At 44.4% G+C, this 24,151-nt stretch overlaps 1 protein-coding gene and 1 non-coding gene across 7 annotated transcripts in view; both read right to left on the reverse strand.

The window, feature by feature from the left end:
• NSD1 (nuclear receptor binding SET domain protein 1) overlaps positions 1-16,948 on the reverse strand; it is a 126,828-nt gene extending 109,880 nt beyond the window's left edge. The window contains exons 1-3 of one of the 6 annotated variants that reach the window (XM_072947175.1): positions 16,815-16,948; positions 14,783-14,896; positions 13,959-14,048 (exon numbers count right to left, since the gene is read on the reverse strand). In XM_072947175.1, the coding sequence (XP_072803276.1) occupies positions 13,959-14,048; positions 14,783-14,812 (120 nt within the window). In that variant the 5' untranslated portion in view covers positions 14,813-14,896; positions 16,815-16,948. The other 5 variants (XM_072947176.1, XM_072947174.1, XM_072947172.1 and 2 more) reach the window with 5 other exon arrangements.
• A 5,891-nt stretch (positions 16,949-22,839) lies between these two features.
• Positions 22,840-22,946, reverse strand: LOC116285119 (U6 spliceosomal RNA). Its single transcript, XR_004194804.1, has one exon. It is a non-coding gene; the product is annotated as a U6 spliceosomal RNA (small nuclear RNA).
• Positions 22,947-24,151: the final 1,205 nt, after the last annotated feature.

Consider the following 24,151-nt stretch of genomic DNA (forward strand, 5'->3'; position numbering starts at 1 on the left):
TAAAAAACCTGTACACAAATGTCCCTGATAGCACTACTTGTAACAAACAAGTAGAAACAAACAAAATGTCCACCAACTGATGAATGGATAAACAAAATGATATATCAATAAAAATGTAGTATTATCTGGCAGTAATATGGAATTAAGTAACTATACTAATAATACAACATGGATAAACATGAAAAAACATGCTAAATGAAAAGACATCAGACACAAAAGGCCACAGACTGCGTGATTCCATTTATATGTATTATTTATATGTATTTCAATACATTTCCAGAACAGATAAATCCACAGAGACAGAAAGTCAATTAGTGGTTGCCAGGGACTGGGGGAGGGGAGCATGAGGAGTGACTGCCGGCTATAGGGTTTCTTTTGGGTGATGAAATGTTCTGGAATTAGACAGCGGTTTTGGTTGGTCAACTTTGTAAATACACTAAAGCCACACTGAGTTGCACTCTTTCTAAGAGGGTGAATTTTACAAAATGTGAATTATATCTTGATTTTTAAAATGCAGTTACTATGCTCTTTTAATTTGTAATTACAAGGATATATGGATTCAAAGTTGAAATGCTGAAAAAAATTCCACATGACATAAATGTAGGATGTTGATTTTTGATTTTTTAAGTCTATGCTTTAAACAACAAAATACTTTAGGAAGGAAAGGGATGGAGAAAAGACTAGCCAAATTCTAGGTTATTTAGGTAGCAGATACATGTTTATTATTACTTTTCACCCTCAAGTATAAGAAATACCTTCATTAAGAATCCCCACTGGATCTAGAAGAGGTATCTTTACAATCATGTTCATATCAGCATTATTCACAAAAGCCAAAAGTGGCCATTGACTGATGAATGAAGAAAGAAAACATGGCATATACAACAGAGTATCTTTAAAAAGAAAGAAAATTCTGACACATGCTACATCATGGGTGAACTCTTAAGGATATCAAACTAAATGAAATGAGCCAATCACAAAAAGGTAAATACTGTATAACTTGACTTACATTTGATATCCAGGGCAGTCAAATTCAGAGACAGAAAGTAGAATGGTGGTTGCCAGGGGCTAAGAAGAAGGGGAAGTGGGAAAGGGTGTAAGAGTTTTAGTTTTCCAAGATGGAAAGAGTTCTGGAGAATGGATGTACAAAACGTGAACATATTTATATTACTGAACTGCGCACTTCAAAATAGAATGGTAAATTTTATTTATGTGTATTTTACCAAAAGTGAGAATAAAAATGAAATAAAGAATCCCCACTGAAATAGGCACATTCATATATTGCTGGTTGAGTTTAAATATATATATGTATACTCTTTAAGTGGGGAATCTGGTACTATCTTTCAAAATCATAAACATTTATCTTTAACCCACAATTCCAGTTCTGGAGACTTATTCTACAGATTTACTTGCATACATTCAAAATGCCTTATTGTATGGTTGTTCACTTTCAGCAAAAGAATATTTAAATTGAAAATGTTGATACATTCATACAATAGAATACTACCCAGGTGTAAAAAACAATGAGATAACAATGTTCAAAATGGAAAGACTGACAACACATTAACTGAAAAAGCAAGATTAAGTGTGTACAATCTGCTACTTTTGCCATTAAAAAAAAGGTGGGAAAGGCCATAGGAATTTACTGAGCAGACAAGGTACAAGGGTACCTCACTGGTTATCTATGTTGTATTTTTCAATCATATACCTAATTCAAAACTTCAATTTGAAAAAACAAGGTACATCAGCTCAGCTTAAAAGTAAAAGAAGTATCAGTACTTTGTATACTTAAGCTTTCTCCTTTACTTAAAACTATTCATTTCTTATTGGGTGAGCACGGTAACCAGCCACCCTAGACGGCCCGATGATCCACATTCCAAATTATTCCCCTCCCACACCATACTCCCCTCCCGCACCGTACTCCCCTCCCGCACTGTACTCCCCTCCCACACTGTATCCTCTTGGATCTTCTTGCCAGGTTTCTCCTCTCTTGGATCACTCACTGTGGGGGAAGTCAGCTACATACTGTGAGCAGCCCTATGGAGAAGCTCACGTGGCAAGGAACTGAGGCCTCCCAAGAACAGCCAAGAGCCATGTAGGACCAGGATCCCACAGTAGCGGAGATCTTGCTTATAAGCTCATAAGAGACTCTGAGCCAGAACCACCCAGCTAAGCCACTCCCTGATTCCTAACCCTGTGTGAGAGAAATGCTTAAACTAAATTTGAGGGTAATTTGTTAGGTAGAATAGACAACTAATAGAAAAGGAAAGATTCCTTACATAGCTGTAAGAATTTATTTTCAATCTCATGCTCTTGGATTGGAAGAATTAATGTTGTTAAAATGGTCATACTAACCAAAGCAATCTACAGATTTAATGAGATCCCTATCTAATTACCTAGGACATTTTTCACAGAACTAGAACAAATTATCCTAAAATTTATACAGAATCACAAAAGACCCAGAATTGCCAAAACAATACTGAAGAAAAAGAACGAAGCTGGAGAAATAACCTTCCCAGACTTCAGACAACACTACAGAGCTACAGTAATCAAAACAGCAGGGTATTGGCACAAAAACAGACATACAGATCAATGAAACGGAACAGAGAGCCCAGAAATAAACCCACACATCTACAGTCAATTAACCTTCAACAAAGGAGGCAAGCATATACAATGGAGAAAAGACAGCCTCTTCGGCAAGTGGTGCTGGGAAAGCTGGACAGTCACATGTAAATTAATGAAGTTAGAACACTCTCTCACACCATCCACAAAAATAAACTCAAAATGGCTTGAAGACGCAAACATGAGACAAGACACTGTAAACTTCCAAGAAGAAAACATAGGTAAAACATTCTCTGACATAAACCATAGCAATGTTTCTCCTAGGGCAGTCTACCAAAGCAAAATTAAACAAATGGGACCTATTAAAGTTGTAAGCTTTTGCATAGCAAAAGCAACTATAAACAAAATGAAAGAGCCTATGGACTGCGAGAAATTATCTGCAAATGATGTGACTAACAAGGGCTTAATTTCTAAAACATACAAACAGCTCATAAAACTCAGTAACAACAACAACAAAATCAAACCCAATCAAAAAGTGGGCAGAGGGGAGGGTATAGCTCAAGTGGTAGAGCGCTTGCCTAGCACGCATGAGGTCCTGGGTTCAATCCCCAGGATCTCCTCTGAAAATAAATAAACAAATCTAACTACTGAACCCTGCAGAAAAAAAAAAATGGGCAGAAGACCTAAACAAACACTTCTCCAATGAAGACATACAAATGGCCAACAGGCACATGAAAAAATGCTCAATAGCACTAATTATCAGAGAAATGTGAATCAAAACTACAATGAGTTATCACCTCACATCAGTCAGAATAGACATCATTAAAAAGTCCAGATGTGGAGAAAAGAGTGGGAATATAGTTTGGTGCAGCCATTATGGAAAACAGTATGAAGATTCCTTAAAAAGCTAAAAATAGACTTACCATATGATCCAGCAGTCCCCCTCCTGGGCATACATCCAGAAAAGACAGAAACTCTAATTTGAAAAGATACATGCACCCTCATGTTCACAGCAACACCATTTATAATAGCAAAGACATGGAAGCAACCCAAATGTTCATCGACAGATAACTGGATAAAGAAGATGTGGTGTATATGTATACACACATACACAGAGAATTAAATACTTCTCAACCATAAAAAATAGTAAAATAATGCCATTTGAAGCAACATGGATGAACCTGGAGATTGTCATATGAAGTGAAGCCAGAAAGAAAAAGAAAAATACTCTGCATAAAACAGAGACAGACTCACACAGAGAACAAACTTATGTTACCAGGGGGAAAGAGAGGGAGGATAAATTGGGAGTTCAGGATTTGCAGATACTACTATACATAAAATAGATAAATAAGGTCCTACTGTATAGCACAGGGAACTATATTCAATATCTTGTAATAGCTTATAATGAAAAAGAATACGTACATATATAACTGAATCACTATGTTGTACATCAGAAATTAACCCAACATTGTAAACCAACTATAAAAAAAGAATGTTTTCAAAAAAAGGATATTAAAGATACTATAAAAATTATTACCAGCATGGTACTAGATATTAAAACAAAATCCCTATTAAGTCAGTAAGACTACAGCAGATAGGATTTGTTGAAATTTTTACAGATACGTAAAGCTGGCTTGTCAGACAGACAGAAACACAACAAGCTTTGAATCGATAAATTACTTGAGAACACAGATTAGGCTATATGAAAAATCAAACTTCAGTTGTACAACTATAGAAAATCATTAACTAAAATGAAAAACAGATTGAGAAGAAATATTTATGTCCAATAAGACAAAAGGATAATAGCTGTAAAGCATTACAATCCAGATAGGTTAAGTCAGCAATAGATACAGACACAAAGGCCACAGGAAAACTACAAACAGTACACAAAGAAATCTCTTCAATAAAGTTGTATTAATTAAATCTTGTGGCAGCACCATGCACCTTTAAGAAAAAACTTAAAGGCCACTCTCCCTTCTGACTGAGACAGCCTGCGCTTCATGGAGTATGTATCTCTCTGAATAAATCTACCTTTGTGCTGTTCTTTTTTGTTTGGCTGGTTTTTTCGTAGGGGAGGGTAATTAGGTTTATTTATTTATTTTTTGATGGAGGTACTGGGGATTGAACCCACGACCTCATGCATGCTAGGCATGTACTCTACCACTGAGCTATAGCCTCCCCCTGAATAAATCTACTTTTATTCAAAAAACAAAAAAAGAAAAAAGAAAAAACTTAAAACATCAATGCTATTAAAGCTGGCTTGCTATCAAAGTAAGGAAAATGCTAGACTCACACACTATTTAGAACTGTGTAAAATGGTACAGTCCTTTTGGAAAGCCATACAGATTCCTGAGGTACAAAAAGTTTAACCCATTGCCCCGATAATTCCACTATCAGCAGTTTATCCTTAGGAAATAATTCCACAGACATTACTATGAAATTAATAAGGAACCTATCAAGACTCGACTTGTAACTGTAATATCTACTCCACCAAACTAATTTCAATGGTTTAATTACCTGCAGTATAACACTTCTGCCCAAAAACTCTACTACGTTAAAAAAGCACTTTAAATGTAGAAATGTATTATTACCTCTCAACAACTGCTCTGCAATTCTTACAGATCATGGTATGGTGGCTGTTCTCTGATATGCTACTTATAGAAATAGATTCAATACATTGTCAACTAAACCAGCTGCAATGTTAAGAAAAATGCCTTTAGCACAGGGAACTATATTCAATATCTTGTAGTAACTTATGGTGAAAAAGAATATGAAAACAAATATATGTATGTTCCTATATGACTGAAGCCTTGTGCTGTACACCAGAAATTAACACAACATTGTAAACTGACTATACTACAAAAAAAATATTAAAAAAAGGAAAAATGCCTTTGGATACAAAATTCCAATGGCAATTAGCATGACAACAATGTCTATTATTTTTACTGGGTACAGATATAACTTGCACGCTGCCTACTTTCTACCAGGGATCCCCAACAGCTCCAATTACCACATCAAGAGAAATTAGAGATGACAAGGGGAATATACCTTCATCATTTACAAAGAAGGACTACCTTCAGATGCTTCCTGGTGTACGAGGGGATATCATATAACCAGTAATTACTTTTAATTTAATCTAATGCATAAATATGATTGTTCATCCTCCAAAATGGATTTTGTCCTTCCAGCAATCTTTAACACAGTAGTATGGTATTTTATGTTAAGGTCACTGGAGATGTAAAAAGAACTTTAAAGGCCTTAACAAAGTAATTTCACCTAACAGCAGCAACAAGCACTAATATCTGTTCCAATTTATTAAGGGGAAACCACAAATGTATTATGATTGTATTGGTTCTCTAATAAATTATCTAAAAGTAGAAGCAATACGTAAAATTGTGTTTTGTGTACAGACATTATGAAGAATGGAGATTAAAAAAGTGTTGATTATCTAGGATAAAGAACTCTCAAAACTCAGCAGTTAAAAAAAAAAAATCAAACAATCCAATTAGAAAACAGGCAAAAGACATGAATATCTTTCACCAAGAGGATATACAGATGGCAAATAATCACACAAAAAGATGTTCAACATCATTAGCTATCAGGAAAATGCAAATTAAAACCATAATGAGATTATCATTACCTAACTATCAAAATGGTTAAAACAAAGAGAGTGACAACATCAAATGATGGCAAGGATGAAGAGAAACTGGATCGTTCATACACTACTGGTAAGAATGTAAACAGCAGTCACTCTGGAAATCAGCTTGGCAGTTTCTTGTCAAAGTAAACATGCCGTACCATATGATTCAGCCATCGTACTCTCGGGCATTTATCCCAGAGAAATGGAAACTTATGTTCACACAAAACCTGTATGAATGTTCACAGCACTTTTACTTCCAATAGCCAAAAGCTAGAACAAACCCAGATGTCCTTCTACAGGTGAATGGTTAAAAAAACCGAGGTACATACATATCATGAAATACTACTTAGTAATAAAAATGAATATTAATATACACATTAACTTGGATGAATCTCCAAGGAACTACACTAAGTGAAAAAACTCAATCCCAAAAGGCTATATACCATATGGTTTCATTTACAAACATTTTTGAAATGACAAATTTTAGAAACAAAGGATAGATTAGTAGTTGGCCAAGGCTGGAGGAGTAGCTGCCCAGAAAATGAGCGTAGTGTAAAAGGGCCACAGGAGAGATACTTGCAGCATCGAAACTGTTCAACATCTTGACTGTGGTGGTGCATATACAAACACAGGTGACAAAAACGTAAAGAATTAAATACAGTACACACACAAATAAGTACAAGTAAAGCTGGGGATATACGTATGGAATACATCCTTATAGAAATACAGAATTTTCTCTTGAAAAAAAAAAATGAAGAAAACTGGGGACACCTGAATAAGATTGGTGGATTACATCAATATCCTGGCTGTGACAGCAGTTTTTGCAAAGCATTACTACCATTGCAAAAGCAGGCAAAACACACATGGGGTTACCTCCCACCACACACAAAAAAAAGTTTAAAGAAAAAAATACATGAAATTTCTTTGTACTGTTTCTTACAACTAACTGCACATGAATTTACATTTATTTCAGTAATAAAAAAATGGAGATCTACCTACATATTCAAACGAACAGATGTCCTTAACGTATTAACCAAAGTGTTTAATAATATGTATATTAGGCCACCTGTGTTACCAAAAGATTAAAAAAAGGTTATCTAGACACAAAGAAAATTCTAATAAAATATTGAGTGAAAATGCGGGAGCATATGACGGGTAATAAAAATAAAGTTCTTTAATGTTACACTTTTGACTTTTCTTTTACCATAAATATTTATTATTTTTCTAACTGAAGATTCATAGCAATTTGTCAAGAGGCTACATTTTGAGGTCATTAAAAAAGTTTCAGAAATGATTGTTCAATGAAAATCAAACCTACTACCAGAAAAGAGGTGAGGTCTCCTTTCAGTGGGCTCCCCTGAGAACCAGGGCAATGGAAATGAAACATTTATATCCATGACAAAGGACAACCAGGAAAAAGTAACAATGTAATAAAGATACACTACTTAATAGCTGGGGTACAGAAAGACAGAGCCTATGGTCCCAATTAAATTCTCTTGATTACTGAAATAAAAATGGATCAACTTCTTCTGATTATTAGACAAAAATAGAAACTGTCCAAAGTAGTTAATGCCCTTATCGTACCAATTAAGCAAGAAAAGTTTCGAAGAATAGAGGAAAAGGCAAAAATGCAAAGATATGTTTCCCAAAATTCATGACTCTTCCAAATGTGCATTTGCTTCTTAGCGTGTAAGAATAGGCATCATTTACTGAGCACGTGCTTTCAAACTAGCACTGTGCTAGCTGCTTCATATAAATTATCTTGTTGCATCCTCTCAACCGTGCAAGGTTGCACAGTGTTAGCCCCATTTAGAGATGAGGAACTGGGCCCGGAGAGATTAAAGAGACTTCTACTAAACAGGTAGCCCAGTCAGTACACACAAGAGATCTGACCAACTATTATGATTTAATATCCTAAATTAAGAGATTAAACATGAGAATGGAGAGAAGAATAAATGCTTGAGATATATAGGGAGCATGAATTCAAAGCCCTTAGAAACTGAATGCACGAGGATGAGGTCCTATCAAAGAAGACACTGTATTTGGGTTTTGTTTGTTAGGCAAATGGGGAGAAGAGTTAGGCACTGAAGGTAAAGCTTTAACTAGAAACCTAGTATTTCTCATTTTGGAGGCCAGAGGTAATTTGTAGAAGACAGACTGAGAGAAAAACTATAAGAAGACCTCATAGGAGAATGGAAATGAAGAAATAAGAGACTGGAGAAATCTGTATAATTTAGAAATAGCATAAAAAGTCAATTCTACAGCATGGAATACAAGGCCTATATTTACACTTTATGTCCTGACAACCCCCTTCCCTCCTCTGAGATTCCTATCAAAGAATTTCTTGCCACCTGCACATGCTATTCCATCTTACTGGCACGTTTGCGCTGAAATTATAACCTGTGAACCTCTCAGATTACTCCAGGTATGCCTTCCTCCACAATCCCACTGTACTGCTTTATGACACCTACCAGACCATGTGGTATTTTGTATTATCATTGTTTACACTTATCTTCTCCATACAGTAAAGTTTCTTAAAAGCACAGTCTATGCCTTTCCTTTTTATACTAGCAGTGCCTGGCACAGAGGCAGCATTCAAATGCACCTTGATCATATAAACGAGTAAGTGACTCCAAGGTTTCCAGCCTTGAGAAGAACAGGAGGATGATGCCATCATTAAGACAGAAGGAAAAGCATGTCTGGCAATAAAAGAGGTAAGGTCAAACAACAAGTTTACTATAGAGCACAGGGAACTATATTCAATATCTTACAGTAACCTACAATGGAAAAGAATATGAAAACAAACATATGTATGTATCATATGAAACATTGTGCTGTACACCGGAAATTGATACATTGTAAACTGACTATACTTCAATTAAAAAAATTTTTTTAAAGACAGGGTCAAAAGTGAATAGATACAGGTGGAAGAGGAACTTGGCTGGCAATTTGAGTTTCCTGCTCTGAAGCTCACAAGTCAGGCCAAGGAAGTTTTCGCATAGCAGAGCCGCAGTTAAGTGAATCAATGCAAGCAGATGAGACTGCAGAGAATGAAGGAAAGAGAGAAGAGAGTATTCTTTTCCTACCAGGACTGTTAAAAGCAGTGGTGGCCGAAACACTGTACATCTGGTAGGATAGGTATGGAGTGGGTCACTTGTGACTTATGGAAAGAGCAGTTTCAGGTGAGTGGAAAAGCCAATTGAAAAGAGCTTTAAAAGAAGAAAAAGGGAGTTAACTCTTGCTTGAAATTCACCAGTACAAAGGAAAGATAACTGGACAAGTTATAGAATAGAGGAAGATTCTTTTTTTGGGGGGGCTAGGGTATTTATTCATTCATTCATTTATTTACTTATTTATTTATTTTAATGGCAGTACTGCAGAATGATAGAGGAAGATTCTTTTAGAGTAGGAAGTCATTCTGTTTTTAAGCAGTTACATTAGTGATGCAGTGGAGGTTGAGAATAAAGATCCCAGAGGGAAAGAGGAAGGAGTAATGAATAAAACCAGGTCCTCCAGCAAGAAGGACAAAGTCAGATAAAGAGCAGAAACTGAGAAGTGTGGAGACAGGAAAGGAGGGAGCAGAGAACTGCCCAGATGAGGAGGAGGGAAGAGAGAACTCCTGAGGAATCATTTCTGTCTCAGGCACCAACACGACAAGTTCTGGACATCATCTGCACTCATCTCTCTCCTTCATTCCTCAAACTCTAAAAGGGCTGCCAATTTTCCTCCTCTGAAATAATCTTTCAGATTTACCCCTTTTCTTTCTACCACTGACTCTGTTCGGTTCTATGTCTTAATTACTATTTCAACAGATTCCTACAGCCTAACATTGCCTCTACTCTCCCCCAGCCAAAGTTTTTCAAAGACAGATTTCATCATATCACTTCTCAGCTAAAATTCCTCAGTGGCTCCCAGTTCCTATCACATCAACACCAAATGCCATAGTCTGGATTTCTAGGCCCTATTACCTGAGGACACATATCCTACCCAGCAAGTACCTTCTGAAAATACTATGTTCATTTAATTCTCTTTATCCAAGGTACCCTTTTAAATCTAACCAAACCCAACCCAGTCAAGACCAAATGAAGTCCCACTTCTTCCTTGAAGCCTTGACCACTATAGGTTTCATTCATCTCTTCACTCAACTCGTTAACCATTTAAATATCCATAGCAGAGAATTAGAAATAGTCTGTGAATATTTTCTAAATCTTCAGGATTGTACAATTGGGCTGGGGAAGGGTTAAATTTTCCTAACGCCAAGATATCTATTTTTAAATGGCAAAAAAAACAGTCTCTATTGAAACATCCATCCAATGGACAATACAGTGTCCGTCTCCACCTTATGAAGCACTAACTAGTATTACAATGCACATCAATTACAAGATAAAACCTGCAAACAAATCTGGGGAAAAAATGCTGTGTTTCTTAAACTCAGCGTAGTTAATAAAGAAGAACCACTCCAACCACTCCAATTTCAGGCAAGGAAAAGACGATCCAGGTCAACCAATAAACAAGTGACAACTAACAAGGGTAACAGGACAGGAGCTTCAAAGAGTGATGTGATGAACATCAAAGGATTAAGAAGCGTTAGTGAGTGACACAGTGGAGGGAGGGTAAAACAAGACTGGCAAAATATCAGTAATTCTTAAAGCTAGGTGAGGAGTACAAGGAATTTCTATTTTCTCTTCTTTGGTATACACTTGAAATTGTCCATAGTGGGTATTTTTTAAAAGAGAACCTTAATAAAACTGATTAAGTTCTTAATTTTTACAAAACTATTCTACTTGGGACTGACGATGGGAAAATGAGTCAAAACAAAGTACATCATCTCCCTACTGTACAATTCTGCTGCACAAAGTTTTTAAAAATTGATTTGATTCTTGCCTTGTAACAGATAGTTGCCATCATAATCAAAATTTTGATAAAGGTTTAAAACATGTTCGTAACTCTTATTTTTACTTTTCAATACAGAATCCTAAATAAACCTTTTTCTCCCTATTTACTTATGAAATTTTAGTCCCCTTTTTAGTTACCTTCTTTAGATAAAAAGGATCACCGGCATAACATGTACGTCAAACCATCCCAGAGGCTGGCTACATCCCGAGAACTTCGAGGATTCCCAAATTCATGAATACCGCCACAGCATAAATTATTTCTATTTACACTTATCTCCATAAAAATATCTAAGTGAGGAAGAGTAGAAAACAAACAACAGCTGCCAATCAGCCTAGTGAGAAACCCAGGAGTTACTTTAGGCCCAGGCAAGTGTCGGAGACCTTCAAAAGTCACTAAAGAAATCCAGCAGTACTCACGTGATTCTGCGGTTTCAAGGGTTTCAGTCTTGTCTCCCAACAATCTCAAGCACCTTTAAGGTTGATCTCTGTCTACTCTACATCTGTTTTTACTACTAGGCCATGAAAACCCAATGAGACAATACAGACCAAAGCACTTAATAAACTGTAAGTTATTGCCGGTTTTACTTGGAGCTCTGGGGACCAACATTCCTTGAAGATTTTATCAAGCACTTACAATGTACAAAGCACTGTATATGCACGTTGGCAGAAATTAAACATTACCAACCCTGTTAAACATAAAAGCACCAGGTCAGGATTTCTAACTATAATGACAACCATTTCTGTATGCAGAGAAAATAATAGGAGAGCACATGACGGTAAACCGAAGAGGCTGCTCGTTTATGACAGGAGGCAAACAGACTGCTGAGAGCTAGAAGTACAAGACGACCGGCAGTATGATGTCAAATTATGCGTCCTTCTCTAATTCCAGACAGGGGGCTTGAAACTCTTAATAATTACTCTCACTCTCCCCAAGAGAATCTTATTCTATCACAATATTACAGACAGAAAAAAAGGCAAGTAGCATTTGCTAAAGATTTTCTAAAGTTTCTAGCCCTGAGCATAGAATCTAATACAGAGTAAGTGCTCTCTATACCTGCTGCATCAACGAATCCATTGTGAACAGTCTGAATACATCAATGGTGTGTAACTATATAGAATTATTTTTAATTACACCTTTCCCAAGCTCATTGTTCTGCTAAATTTGCATTTTGAGATTGACCTCACTTATTTAAATCCTCAGTTAAAAAATATCAAAGGCGAAAATCAAAGCAATAGATTTCATCCACAAGGAAAGGTTTAAAAGAATAAAAGTACTTGTTTTAAGCTCTAGGCTTTAAGCAATTTAAATTTGCTGCCTGAAAAAAAATTTTCTACATTTATACAAGTTTGTTAACTCCCATTTCAAATGCGTAACATACTTTCCAAAGGCTCCAGTATTTTCAGTATTTTTGATTGTTTTTAACAGAAACCAATTCTCCACTGACATCTCTTTGGTAAGAACCAGTCAGATTTATATTTAGATGTCTGTACTCTTGAGAAACATCTATCTCCACCATCAGATCTAAGCTTTTATGTCAATACGAAGACAAAACTACATATGTGTAAAGTAAATTTCAATGTGAATGCAAGAAGAATTTGTCTGAGCTGCCAATAGGTTACCAGCCCAGCCTATCCATCCTAAAAAATACTGAGGATAATGCAGACTCAAGATAACTACCCAAACAAATTTTTAAAATCTGGAACTGCCAAGCTAAGAAATCAAGGAGTACTAAAGCATATTTAAGATATGAATCAACAGAAACAAAAGCGACACACCCACATTCTCACTCTAACTTTAAAGAACAGCACAGCTATGGTAAAATGAATGTTTAATGTGCCCAAAAGGATCACCACACATCATAAATTTTTGCTTATTAAATCTTTACATAGTATTTCAGGAACATTTGTTGGGGGAGGAGAGAGGTGCTCTTGGTGACATTACAGGTGACCATGACTGTGTGTGGGCAAAAACAAAATCAGAATCAAATATTTAAAGCTGAAGGGAATCTTTTAACAATCAAGTCAGTTCAGATTTTAAAAGTGATTAAACTGAGGCTACGAGAAGTCAACTGGTCATTTACCTAACTAGGAACAGAAAAAATTCTACATAAGATCAAGTTTTTTTTAATTTTATCATTTACCACCCTCTAACAATAGTACGTAGCACTATCGAGTAACAAATTATCTTTTTTTTCCCATTTCTATACACATAAACACATACCACAAATATATATACACTGCAAAATTTAAAACTAGAAAAGGTTCAAGTGTCTTCTCTGATGGTGTCAGTTACCTACAGCTTAAGAGGCTGTACAACAGGTAGTTCAGAAAAATTAGCCTAATTTAAATTTTGACTGATGTCCATGAAGGGCTTCTCATGTTAGCTACTTTGAATGTGTATCCAAAATGCACCTCAACCTGCAGCAAGTCACTCTATCAACTAAAAATATAAGCCATGCCTTACGCAGAAACAGGACTCCGGGTAATTAATTGGTTCACCTATACTCATAACACTAGCAAGCCAAAGTCCACTTAAAAAAAAAAAAGCTGAACAAATGTATACCTCCATCTTGAAAACTTAAATCTGAACTCAATCAAATGCCCCTAAAAGTTTAACTCTTAGCCAGTCCTCAATGGAGATTTAACCGGGAAAATCAGAACTCATACAACAGAGATAAATTTAAAAATCAAAGTAAAACTTCCCCAAAGAGCTTATCAACAACAATAGGCTTTCATCCGTGAACTGACAAGCAACCAAAACCCGATTAGTTATAATTGGCTTTTATAGTTTTCATAGTTTCCCTTTACGTTGCCTGTATATATACACTTATGTATATATTTAAGTTGTACCAAAAACTGCTTACAAATGGCAATTCCTGTGAAGTAGATGATGATGAAGTTCCAGGTAATTCTAGCATGTTTCCTAATGTACTGGTACTGGAGTCTGGATCATCCTGAAAAGATAAATTTATTGAGTTTAATTGCTCTTCTATGGTAACGTTTGTATCTCCTAGTGAAAAAGGGGCTGGGAGAAGGGCTGCTTTTTCTTTGCTGCCGTCCACTTCATTTCTTTGCTTATTTTTCTGTGTTTCAGTTTGAGGAGCTAATGGCAAGAATGGCGATTTGACTGCACCATGTCTACTCCCTGGTGTGCTGTCTTGTTCATTTCCCATGGCCACGTCTACACCATTCTCTGATTTAGGCTCATAATTGCAGGTGGCATTGGTCTGAGTTTCCTCAAAGATCTCCTCTATACTCTCATCCTCTGTGACTGGCTGTTCTGGGTCCATTTCAGAATCTACATCGTCCACACAAGTAAAATTCTCAAAGTGCAGAAAGCCATTCTTGACAGTCTTTGTTACTTTTACCTGGAGTTCAGGGGAGTTATTACAAGAGGGCTCCTGTTTCATAGCAAGTGCTGTTGGAACACCAGGACTCAAGGAAGTGCAAACAATTGGCGACTGAGCTGTTGAATCACTTTTTTCAGGGTCTTGAAAGGATTCTGATCCATCAGCAGACCCATTTAAATACTCTACATTGATCATGGAGGCCAAATCCTGTAGTCTCCGCAGTGGAATGTAACAAGATGGAGAATCTTGTCCATAAGCATTTTGGGATGTTCCACTGGCAGTCGATAACTGCATAGTACACCCATTAAGTGGCTCAGAAAAATTGGATTGACCATTACCGAAAGGGCTGTCCTTGTCTTCAGGGGCATCTAAATTCACTGGATTGGAAAAGGGCAGCAGACAATTTCTTCTAGATAGTTCACAGGTCTGATCCATCCTGGGCCAGCATCAACCTGGAATCCAAAAACACGGCAATTAATCTGAGTTAACAGGCCATTTGACTCCTATCTTCAAAATGGCAGCCACTTCAAGGCCTAGTGGCCTCGATGCCTTTCTGCTGCACTTCCATGGGCGGAAAAAGTTCCCCAGCTGACGATGGAAAAATGGCCTCGGTGAGCCTCCGCAAACTCCATCTTCCTGGAGCCGGGCAGATCTTGCCACATGGAAACAGCCCGTCCCTTTTTCCTGCACTGCAGACTGGTGGACAGTTGGGCTGGTCTAAAATTAAAATCCCTTTGGCAGTACAAATTTCCAAATCTCAAACAAGAATCGTCCTTCCCCTCCCCCGCTGGGGGTCCAGCGGCCAGATCTCTCCAATGGAGGGGGCTGTAGGGTTCGAGGGGGGGCTCCCGGACGCTGCACAAAAAGGTTACCCCCCCATCCTTCCTGGCTCGCTCGGGCGCAGCGGTCACAATAGGGCTGCACCCTGCGCCCCAGCCGGCGCCGGAGCCTTTGCAGCGGCCGTGTCCAGGCCGCAGGCGAGTCGGCCGAAGCGGGTACACCCGAAGCTCGCCTTCCTGACTGCAGGCCTGCTCGGTCCACGGCTGCAGGGCCCAGAGGCCGGAACGCGGCAGGGGGAGAAACGGAGGCAGCCGGCGAAGCCAAGTCAGGACAGCAGCAGCTGCTACAGCTTGACAAACATGGCTGCTGCCGACGCCGCCGCCGCCTGCCCGGGCCGCGCTCCTTCCCGCAGCGGCGGCAGCACCTCCTGGCCGAACCGATCGCACTTATCAATATTCAGCAGCAAGCAAAGTTTGCTGCAGGAGGGCAGCCGGCCCCGTGCCCCCAGCCGGCTACCTGAGGGGAGGCGGAGGCCGAGGTGCGCGCGGGAGGCCGGCGGGGCACGGGCCGCGCGGGGAGGAAGTTCGCGGCGGCCCGGCCGGCTAGGCCTGAGCCCGGTTGGTAGTGATGGAGGGGGAGGGGGCCTGCGGCTGCAACGCCGCCGGCCACCAACCCTGCGCCGCGCCCGGCCCTCTCCCGCGCCCCTCACCTCACGGCCACCACCATCTTCCCCGCCCGGCCGCCTCCTCCCTCCAGCTCGCGCCTGCCCGCCGCCCACCCCAGCGCACTAGTTACCGTGCCCCGCGCCCCCTCCCGGGCCGGCTGGGGGGAGGGGGTGACCCTCATTACACTGGGGCGCGAGCGGGGCGGTGGGGAGTGCGCGGAGCCGCTCGCCGCACCCCCCTCCCCCCGCGTCTCTCTTCAGGGGAGAAGGCAGCAAGCGCGACCTGCCCCGGCCTATTCCGCCGCCGCCTCCTCCTCCTCACACCCCCACCGCGCGCGCCCCCGCGGCGGCGCGTGCGACCGAGCGCCTCGCGCCGGCCCGCGTGCGGCTGGGGCCCCGAGTGCGCGCGCACCCCTTCCCCCACGGCGCGCGCTCCGTCGCTTCACTCTTCGGGGTTCAGGGCGGGTGAAGTCGGGCTTGCGAGCGCGCCGCCCAATCAGTGGAGCCGCCGCTGCCGCCCCCTCCCCTCCCCCTGCGCGCCCGCTCGCGGCCCGGGCCTACGGGCCGGCCCGGCTGCCCGGGCGGGGCCTGAGGCGGGCTCCCCAGGGGCCTCGCGCGCCTCCCTGGAGTGTCCGGGCCTGCGGGCGTCGTGGGTGGCACTCCAATCCCCTCACCTACCTCGGGGCGCTGCGCCAGCCCCGGGCTGCACCCGGTTCCAGCACCCTACGGGTCTCAAGCCCCAGCCCCAGGGGCACCTGGCCGAGCTGAGGCCTGTCCGACCGCCCCGCCAGCCCCGTTCGGGCCCGCGTCAGTCCCGGCCTCCATCTTAGGTTACAGCCCGGGTTCCCCATCCACTGGGCACCTGCACTCAGCCCGCTCGGCTCGGCCCGAGGCCAAGGCAACCCCCCTTCTACCGCGGGGCTCACCTGGGGGCTTGGGCTGGGGTCTTCGAAGCCTCAGGCCCCGAGCAGGCGCGGTCGCAGGTGAACCCCCTGCCCGGCCGCACCCCAAGCCCACACCACCACCACCACCACAGACCAAGCTGAGCAGGAAACAAAATGGAGGCAGCAGCTCGGGTCTGCCTCCCCGAGCCAAGCCTGTGCAGCCCCAGGGCTCCCTCCAGCCGCAGGCCCGACGCCCGCGAGGCAGGGGGCTGGCTCGTCCCGGGCACCAAAGGCAGCAGCCCTAGAGCAGCGCAGACAGGCCGGGGACTCGGCCCTGCGGTCCCCACAGCCCCTCACCCACCACCCCTTCCCTTCCCCCTCCCCCGCATCCCTCTCCCTCCCCCTGCCCGGCCGTGCGGGGTGAGCGGCTCCCGGGAGCCGGGTCGGGTCGGGTTACCCGCCTGGGCACTGCCCGCCCGGCCGTGGCCTCGGCAGGGGGATGAGGCCCGGCGACCCCCGCGCTGAGCCCACCCCCCCACACCCGAGCCGGGCAGCAGCAGCCTGACAGCGCGCCCGCACCTCGGCCTGCTGCCGTGCGGCCCCCGCCCAGTGAGGCCGAGTCCCCGGCCCGGGCACCGCCGGGACGAAGCTCCCTCACCACCACCCCCGGGCCCAGGGGTCCTCGCTGCCTCGGGCGGGGCGAGGGGAGCGCTGGGGGAGGGGTCCACTAATCCCTGCACCGCCTCCCGCGCCTAGTCCGGGTCTGGGCCTGGCACCGGGACTCCGGCCCGGGGCACGGGCGGGCGTCGGTAGGTGCGTGCGCGCCAAGCAGGGGACGCGGGCTGGGGGCCCGGAGGGGCCGCGCCTCGCACCGTGGACGCTGCAGTTCTCTGCACCCAGGCAGATGGCCCTCTCGTGCCACCTCCGCCCGGCGCAGGCCTCCTGCTCCGCAGTCCTGCTCCCGGGGGAGCGCGCGCCTCGCCCCTGCGGGCCAGGCATCGGGACCCCGGCGGAACAGCTCTGGGAGGGCGGACCGCGGGGCTGGCCCCGCCAAGCCTGCTGGCCTCATCCCTAGCCTGGGACGCTCTGCTCTCAGGCGCCTGGCACCTCGAGGCCTGCACCCAGCGCCCGGGGCCCCACAGGACCGGCCTTAGAACGGCTGCAGCGTGTCCAATCACCAAAGACAGGGCAAGGGCACGTGGGAACCCGAACCCAGCCTGACCCGCGACTCTAGCCCCCCAGGCCCTTCCCCCAACCCGATCCAACCCCATCGCCCCTGGGCTTGCTCCCCGACAAATAGCTCACCTCGGGACCTATCTGGTCCCTAGCGCGCTAAGCGCATCCTCGCTATTCAGAGAAAACCACAATCGACCGCCATAAAAATTCCGCCTCCTCCAGAAAGCCTTCAGTGATTAGAGCTCACTCCATCTCAAAGCTGAGGGCGCCGCCCTCGAGAGCCACGTGACTACCATTCCTCCCAGGGCTTAGTAAATGTGCATAATTATTGCCCCAGTGGAGAATTTACCCGCTGCCCTTCTATCAGTTAACCATAAGCCCACCTGGAAGAAAGGCCACTTTCGGCGTTGCCCCGCGCGGTATTGGCTTTGGCGTGAGGCTCTCTAAACTCCCTCCTTCAGCCTTCCCCAACCTCTGGATGAAGACCCCGAAACTAGCCCCGGCAGGCTTGGAGCTCAGGATGCCTCCTGCTCTCCAAGGCCCACAGACCAAAGAGACAAGCCAAGGAGATGCACAAGAAAACAGGACCTTACCACATCTAAGTGCTGAGATGCACGCTCTACCAAGACAGCAAGCAGGCTTTCTCGGAGGGGAGGTGCCCCCTGGAAGCAGAGTGAGGAGGTGGGCACAGACCCCAGAGAGCCTCCTGTTGAAGAGAATGTGGTACCCCGAACTGTTCCCAGGGGCAAAATCAGGTTGGCAGTGTTCTGTGTGCTAGGACCAGCCAGAGAAGAGCCGGGTCTACACCCCAGGGTCCCGCCCTAAAGGGACCCGCCCTTTGTTCTGCTAAGGAGTGACTCCTGCTAATCCCTTCTAGGCAGTTCAGTGGGGGAGCTCTGACTGGTTCCTTCTTCACACCTAATAGTTTGAGCGAATGTTTTCTGACTGACAATTACCCCCTGCCCATTGCCCCACGTCATCCAGGTTACTCTCAACCTTTTACTTTCCCAGGACCATTATGAGGGCTGCCACTGCATGACCTTGATCCAATCGTTTAACAGCCCCAAACCTCAGTTTCCTCACCTGTGATTTCCACTGCACAGGGGACTGCGAGGATCCTGCAAGGAAAAGGTAAGTGTTAGGGGCCTGTACAGACAAAGCACTTGATGAACGCTGAAATGCATTTCTTTGCTTCCTTCAGCAACCATTTCCTGCATTCCAGGCAGTATTGCTGGGTGATGGGGAAACAAAGGATGAGATGCCTGCCTTAGGAAGCCCTAGGCCTCAAGAAAAGACTATTTCATAAAGATGAAGTGGGGCAGGGACAATGGGTCCTCCCAGAGCTGACCTCTGGACATCACTGTCCTGCAGGAAGCCCTCTCTCCAACCTACCAGGCCCTGTGCAATAGGAGAAGGGGCTAACGGGGGACAGGCTGCTGGAAATGAACAGCTTACTGACAGGTCTGGGGGAGAAGAAAGGAATTCCAGGGAAAACCTCTTGGACTTTCCTGAAGTGACCTCAGGGGTCCCTTCCTGCCTCTTAGAGTAGAATTTGGCTGCAGAGATCTCGTTCACAGCAGCCCTCTCTGGAGCCTCCCCATCCATCAGGCCCTGGCCAAGCACCTCTTGTGTGTTGTAATAGCAGTGGGCTGCGGGGGCCATGTTCTCACAAGGACACTGGCTCCTGAAGGCGGGAAGAAGGGAGAGGGCTGTGGCCTGCCCTCCTTGTCTGGACCTGTGCCTCCCATCCTTAAGACAGAACCGATAAATATGTGCCAAGTCTCTGCTGTGTACCAGGCACCATGCTGGGCACTTGACCTGCGTTAATTCTTTTAACCCTTGAGCGGTCCTGTGAAGAATGAGGTCCAAAAGATTCAGCCCTTCCGAAAGGTCTCAGAACCCTGTCACCTGGTGTGATCAGTTTCACACCCTCTGCTCTTAGCCTGCAGCACACCTTCCATTTACTTCCAGACACTATGAGAAGGCCCAGCACACATCTTGCCCACAGATGCTCAGGAATTTGAGTGTTAGGCAAAGTGAGATTACCTTAGCTTCAGTTTCCTCATCTGTAAATCACCCTTACTGATGGCTCCTACCCTGCTGAGAGATACCTGGGGAGACATTTGGCCAGTGTACAGTGACTCTTTTTTTCTTGAAACTGCCCTGTCTCTCATTTATTAACTCAGCAGACATTTACTGAGCACCCCCTCAGAACCTTGTGGGAAAGACAGAGAAGTAGTAACAAAGTCGAGGGCTGAGCACAGAGAGAGAAACCAGAGGTGCTGGGGGAGCTGGGGAGGCCTCAGAGACAGTCAGGGAAGGCCTTCCATGGAAGTGACATCCAGGAGTCCAGAAGGGTACACAGGAATAGCCTATAGAGGAGGCAGAGGTTCCAGCGGAAGAGCTCAGGGAAATATTGGGCTTTGGAAGAACTGACCAGTGTGGCCAGAGGCTAGTGCGTGGTGGGAGTGGTGGAGGTGATGGGCGCAGTAAGAGACCTCAGATGAAGATGGAAGATGGGGAAAGCCACAGAGGCCTGGTGGTGCAGGGCCTTGCTGGCCAAGTTAAAGAATTTAGGCTTTATCTGGAGGGCAGCAAGGAGCCATGTAAGGTTAAGGAGCAGGTTAAGAATCCCATCTGTGCAGTAGAAAGCTCACTCTGCCAGTAGTGTCCAGAAGAGATTGTTACCTCCTCTGGAAACACAAGGGCCTTGCCTTGGGACATGCTAGGACTGTCTTGTTCCAGTAAGAGTGGTGGCTTCTCCTCTTCTGTCCCAGCTACTCTGCATGACGCCCTCTCATTTAATAGTGCCCTCTCATGGGCACTATTGATATCCACATCTTCCAGACAGGAAATGTGACCTGCTCAGAGCCAAACTCCCAGCCCCAACACCCAGTTCATGCTCTTCATCCTCACTGGACAGGAGCAGTACCTGCTTTCTGATGAAACAGCCAGGTTTGGGGGGCGGTACGGAGGCCTTTGGCCATCAGTCCTAAACGCTGCTGGCGAACACCCCAGCCATCCCTTGTGATGGATCCAGGAGTTATTTCCTTCCTTTCCCACGCACTGGTTCCCCAGAACTGGATCAGGCTTCCACTTAAGATCAACGAAGTTTTGGCCATATCTGAAGCCATACAGCTCTCCAGCAATTTCCTTCCTGCACATAATACCAGGTTTCTGCAGCTAACCTGGCCCTGAAGCCCCAGCCCCAAGGACTCAAGCTTTGCCTTCAAGTGTTCTTTCTCTCAATTATTGTCTTTTGAAATCCCCGTGTATAGGGGCCACCAGTCCCTGCCCTTCTGCCCTCATCACGTCCCCGGCTTCCCAGTGTCCTCACTGTGCCAGGACAGGCCACATTCCATCCAGCTGTGCTCATGCTAGCCCCTATGTCTTTCTCCCTAACTGTCATGCAAACTCCTACTCATCCTTCAGACCCAGTTTAGAAGATCCCTCCTCCTCCCAAGTCTTCCCTGATCCCATCCCTGCAGGCATTTTTTCCCTGAATGAGCTCCTGCAGTAACTATGGACCTTCCAGATCTGGTCCCAGCCAGTTGGTGAGCCCCTTACAACAAGACACAGGGCATTTACTTCTCTGACCTCCAGTGACAAGCCCAGGACTGTGAGGCTTGGAGTAAGTGCTGGGGAAACACTTCCTGATGCCTGATCTACCCCCTCGACTCATCTCCAAGTCTCTGTCTCCAACAGACAAAAGAATTATGGCTTCATATGGTCCAAATGGGTTGCATAAAACTCAAACCCTCCCTAAAAGGATTCAGGGATGTTTGGGGAACACACAGGCCTCTGTCCCAGACAACACTTTCAGAAAGTTTAAGAGAGCCTATAGGATCTACAGTCAGATAGACATGGGTTCAGATTGTAGCCAGGACCACTTACCAGCAAGTCCCTTCCCCTGCCTGAAATTCACAAATGGGGTGGTTGTGTAGATTAAGTATGTGAATGTAGGCCTGGCCTGGCGCTAGGCCCCACACGAAGCAGTGCTCAGTAGATACCGCCTTTAGGATGTCACTAGCCTCCCCAACCCAACAGGTCAGCCTTCCCTCCCCAAACCCCAACCTCTCCTTCTCTGAGCGCTTGGTTTTTCAGATGCACCCTTAGCCTCCAGACAGTCACTTCTGAACGCATTGATTCCCAGGGGGAGGAGGGGGAAGTGGAAGACTGCTGGGCTCCAGGAGGGATGCAGTTAGAGGAAGGGGGAGCTCTGCAGCCTGTGGTCAGGAAAGTGGCTGTACCTTCTGCCTGCCTAAGGGTCACCCTTTACACCCGCCCATTGTCTCCCTGCAAAAATGAACATTATCCTGTTTTACAGATGAAAACAGAGGCTGAGAAAGAAGCAGTGGCTTGTAAAAGGTCCTGCTCTGGCAAGTGGTAGAATGGCTCAGAGTTTATACCCAGTAATTGCTCAATAAATACTAAAGGAGGTCAGGTAGATAAAGGCAGAGATGAGACACTGGGGTAAGAGTTTAGTAAAGTGGATGGTCTTCCAAATTTTTTGATCAAGTACCCCTTTAAAGAAATTCAAGAGAATATATATATGTATAACCTACTCACATTTGAAAAATTGGCACCTAATTTTAAGTCGTATATTATAGGTAATAGAATTTTTGGTGTACTATATATGTACTTTTTTTTTTTTAATGGAGGTAGTGGGAATTGAACCCAGGACCTGGCACATGCTAAGCATATGCCCTACCACTGACCTATATCCACCACACCCTATATGTTGCTTTAAATATAACTTAATCAAAACCTTGGGGCTGTGGCTTCAGCTCTATCAACTTATAGAAAACGTCTTTCCTGTGTCTAAAATTGCAAAACCAGGCCCCATCATCAAATCCCTAAGCCAACTCAGACAGATTTTTTTTTTAAATATAAGAATATGGAACACTTTACGAAAGTGTGTATCATCCTTGCACAGAGGCCATGTTAATCTTCTCTGGAGTGTTCCAATTTTAGTATGTGTGCTGCTGAAGTGAGCACTCAGACTGATTTTCAATTGCAAAAGATTTGATTCCATTTCTCAATTAAAACCAGCACGTTCACGTGCGTCCCCATGACAACCGTCCCCCTGCTGGGTTCTGATTCTAGGACTGACAGACAAGGCCAAAGCCTTGCCCTGAGTTTACTGGGTGAAGCAAGTCTTTCGGAAGTGCTAAGGGCTCTCCAGCACCCACTCTCCAGAGGTGCCCTGCCCAGGGAGATTCGTCTGGGTAAGATGTGGCTTTTCTCTTCCGTGGGAAGCCATCTGACAGGAGAACTGGAGAGAAGTGTTTTTCTCAGGCAGATCAAGGATTTCAGAGGGAAGTTAAAGGTCTGGGAATTTGTACCCTTCACTCCAACCATGCTCAGATTAATCTGGAAAATCTTCACATCCCCCAGGGTGAAGACCTGGGGTAAAAACCATGATTGGAAAACATGTGGCTGTGTAGAACAGGAGGCAGGACTGTTGGAGAGGGCTAAGGAGGGAGGGCTTTTTCTAAAGACAGAAGAGACTCCATCTTGTGTAAACCATTCCACCTCAGGGCCTGTGTTCCTATGTCTGGAAGACTCTGCTCCCAGCTCTGCCGGGATTCTTTCCATCTACCAGCTAGAATCCCTCTTCAGACAGGCCCACCTGGCTCCTCCCTCACCTTGAGGACCCCTCATTGACCCCAGGGCACACTATCACATCTCCCTGCTTAAGTAACTTACAGCAATGACCGTCCTCTGAAATTGTCTGATTTTTCCTACTTATTTTCTTTTTATTGAGATATAACTCATATACCATAAAATTCACCCTTCTAAAATGTACAATCCAGTGGTTTTTAATACACTTACAAAGTTGTGCAGCCATCACCACTGTCTAATTCCAGAGCATTTCATCACCTAAAGAGAAGCCTTGAGCCCATTAGCAGTCACTCACTCCCCTTACCCTCCCTCCCTCTAGGCCCTGCCAACCACTCATTACTCTCTGTCTCTATGGATTTGCCTGTTTTGGACATGTCATATAAACGGAATCATACAATATGTGCTCTTTTATGTCTGGTTTCTTTCACTGAGCATAAATTTTTCTGGGTTTATCCATGTAGCATGTATCAGTACCACATCCCTCTTTATGGCTAAATAATATTCCATTCTGTAGAGATGCCACATTTTGTTTATCATTTGGTATTTTGTGTATCAGTGATGTTTTCATTTTGGGGCCA

This window comes from Vicugna pacos, chromosome 22 (genome assembly GCF_048564905.1).
Source record: "Vicugna pacos chromosome 22, VicPac4, whole genome shotgun sequence".
NCBI lineage: Eukaryota > Metazoa > Chordata > Mammalia > Artiodactyla > Camelidae > Vicugna > Vicugna pacos.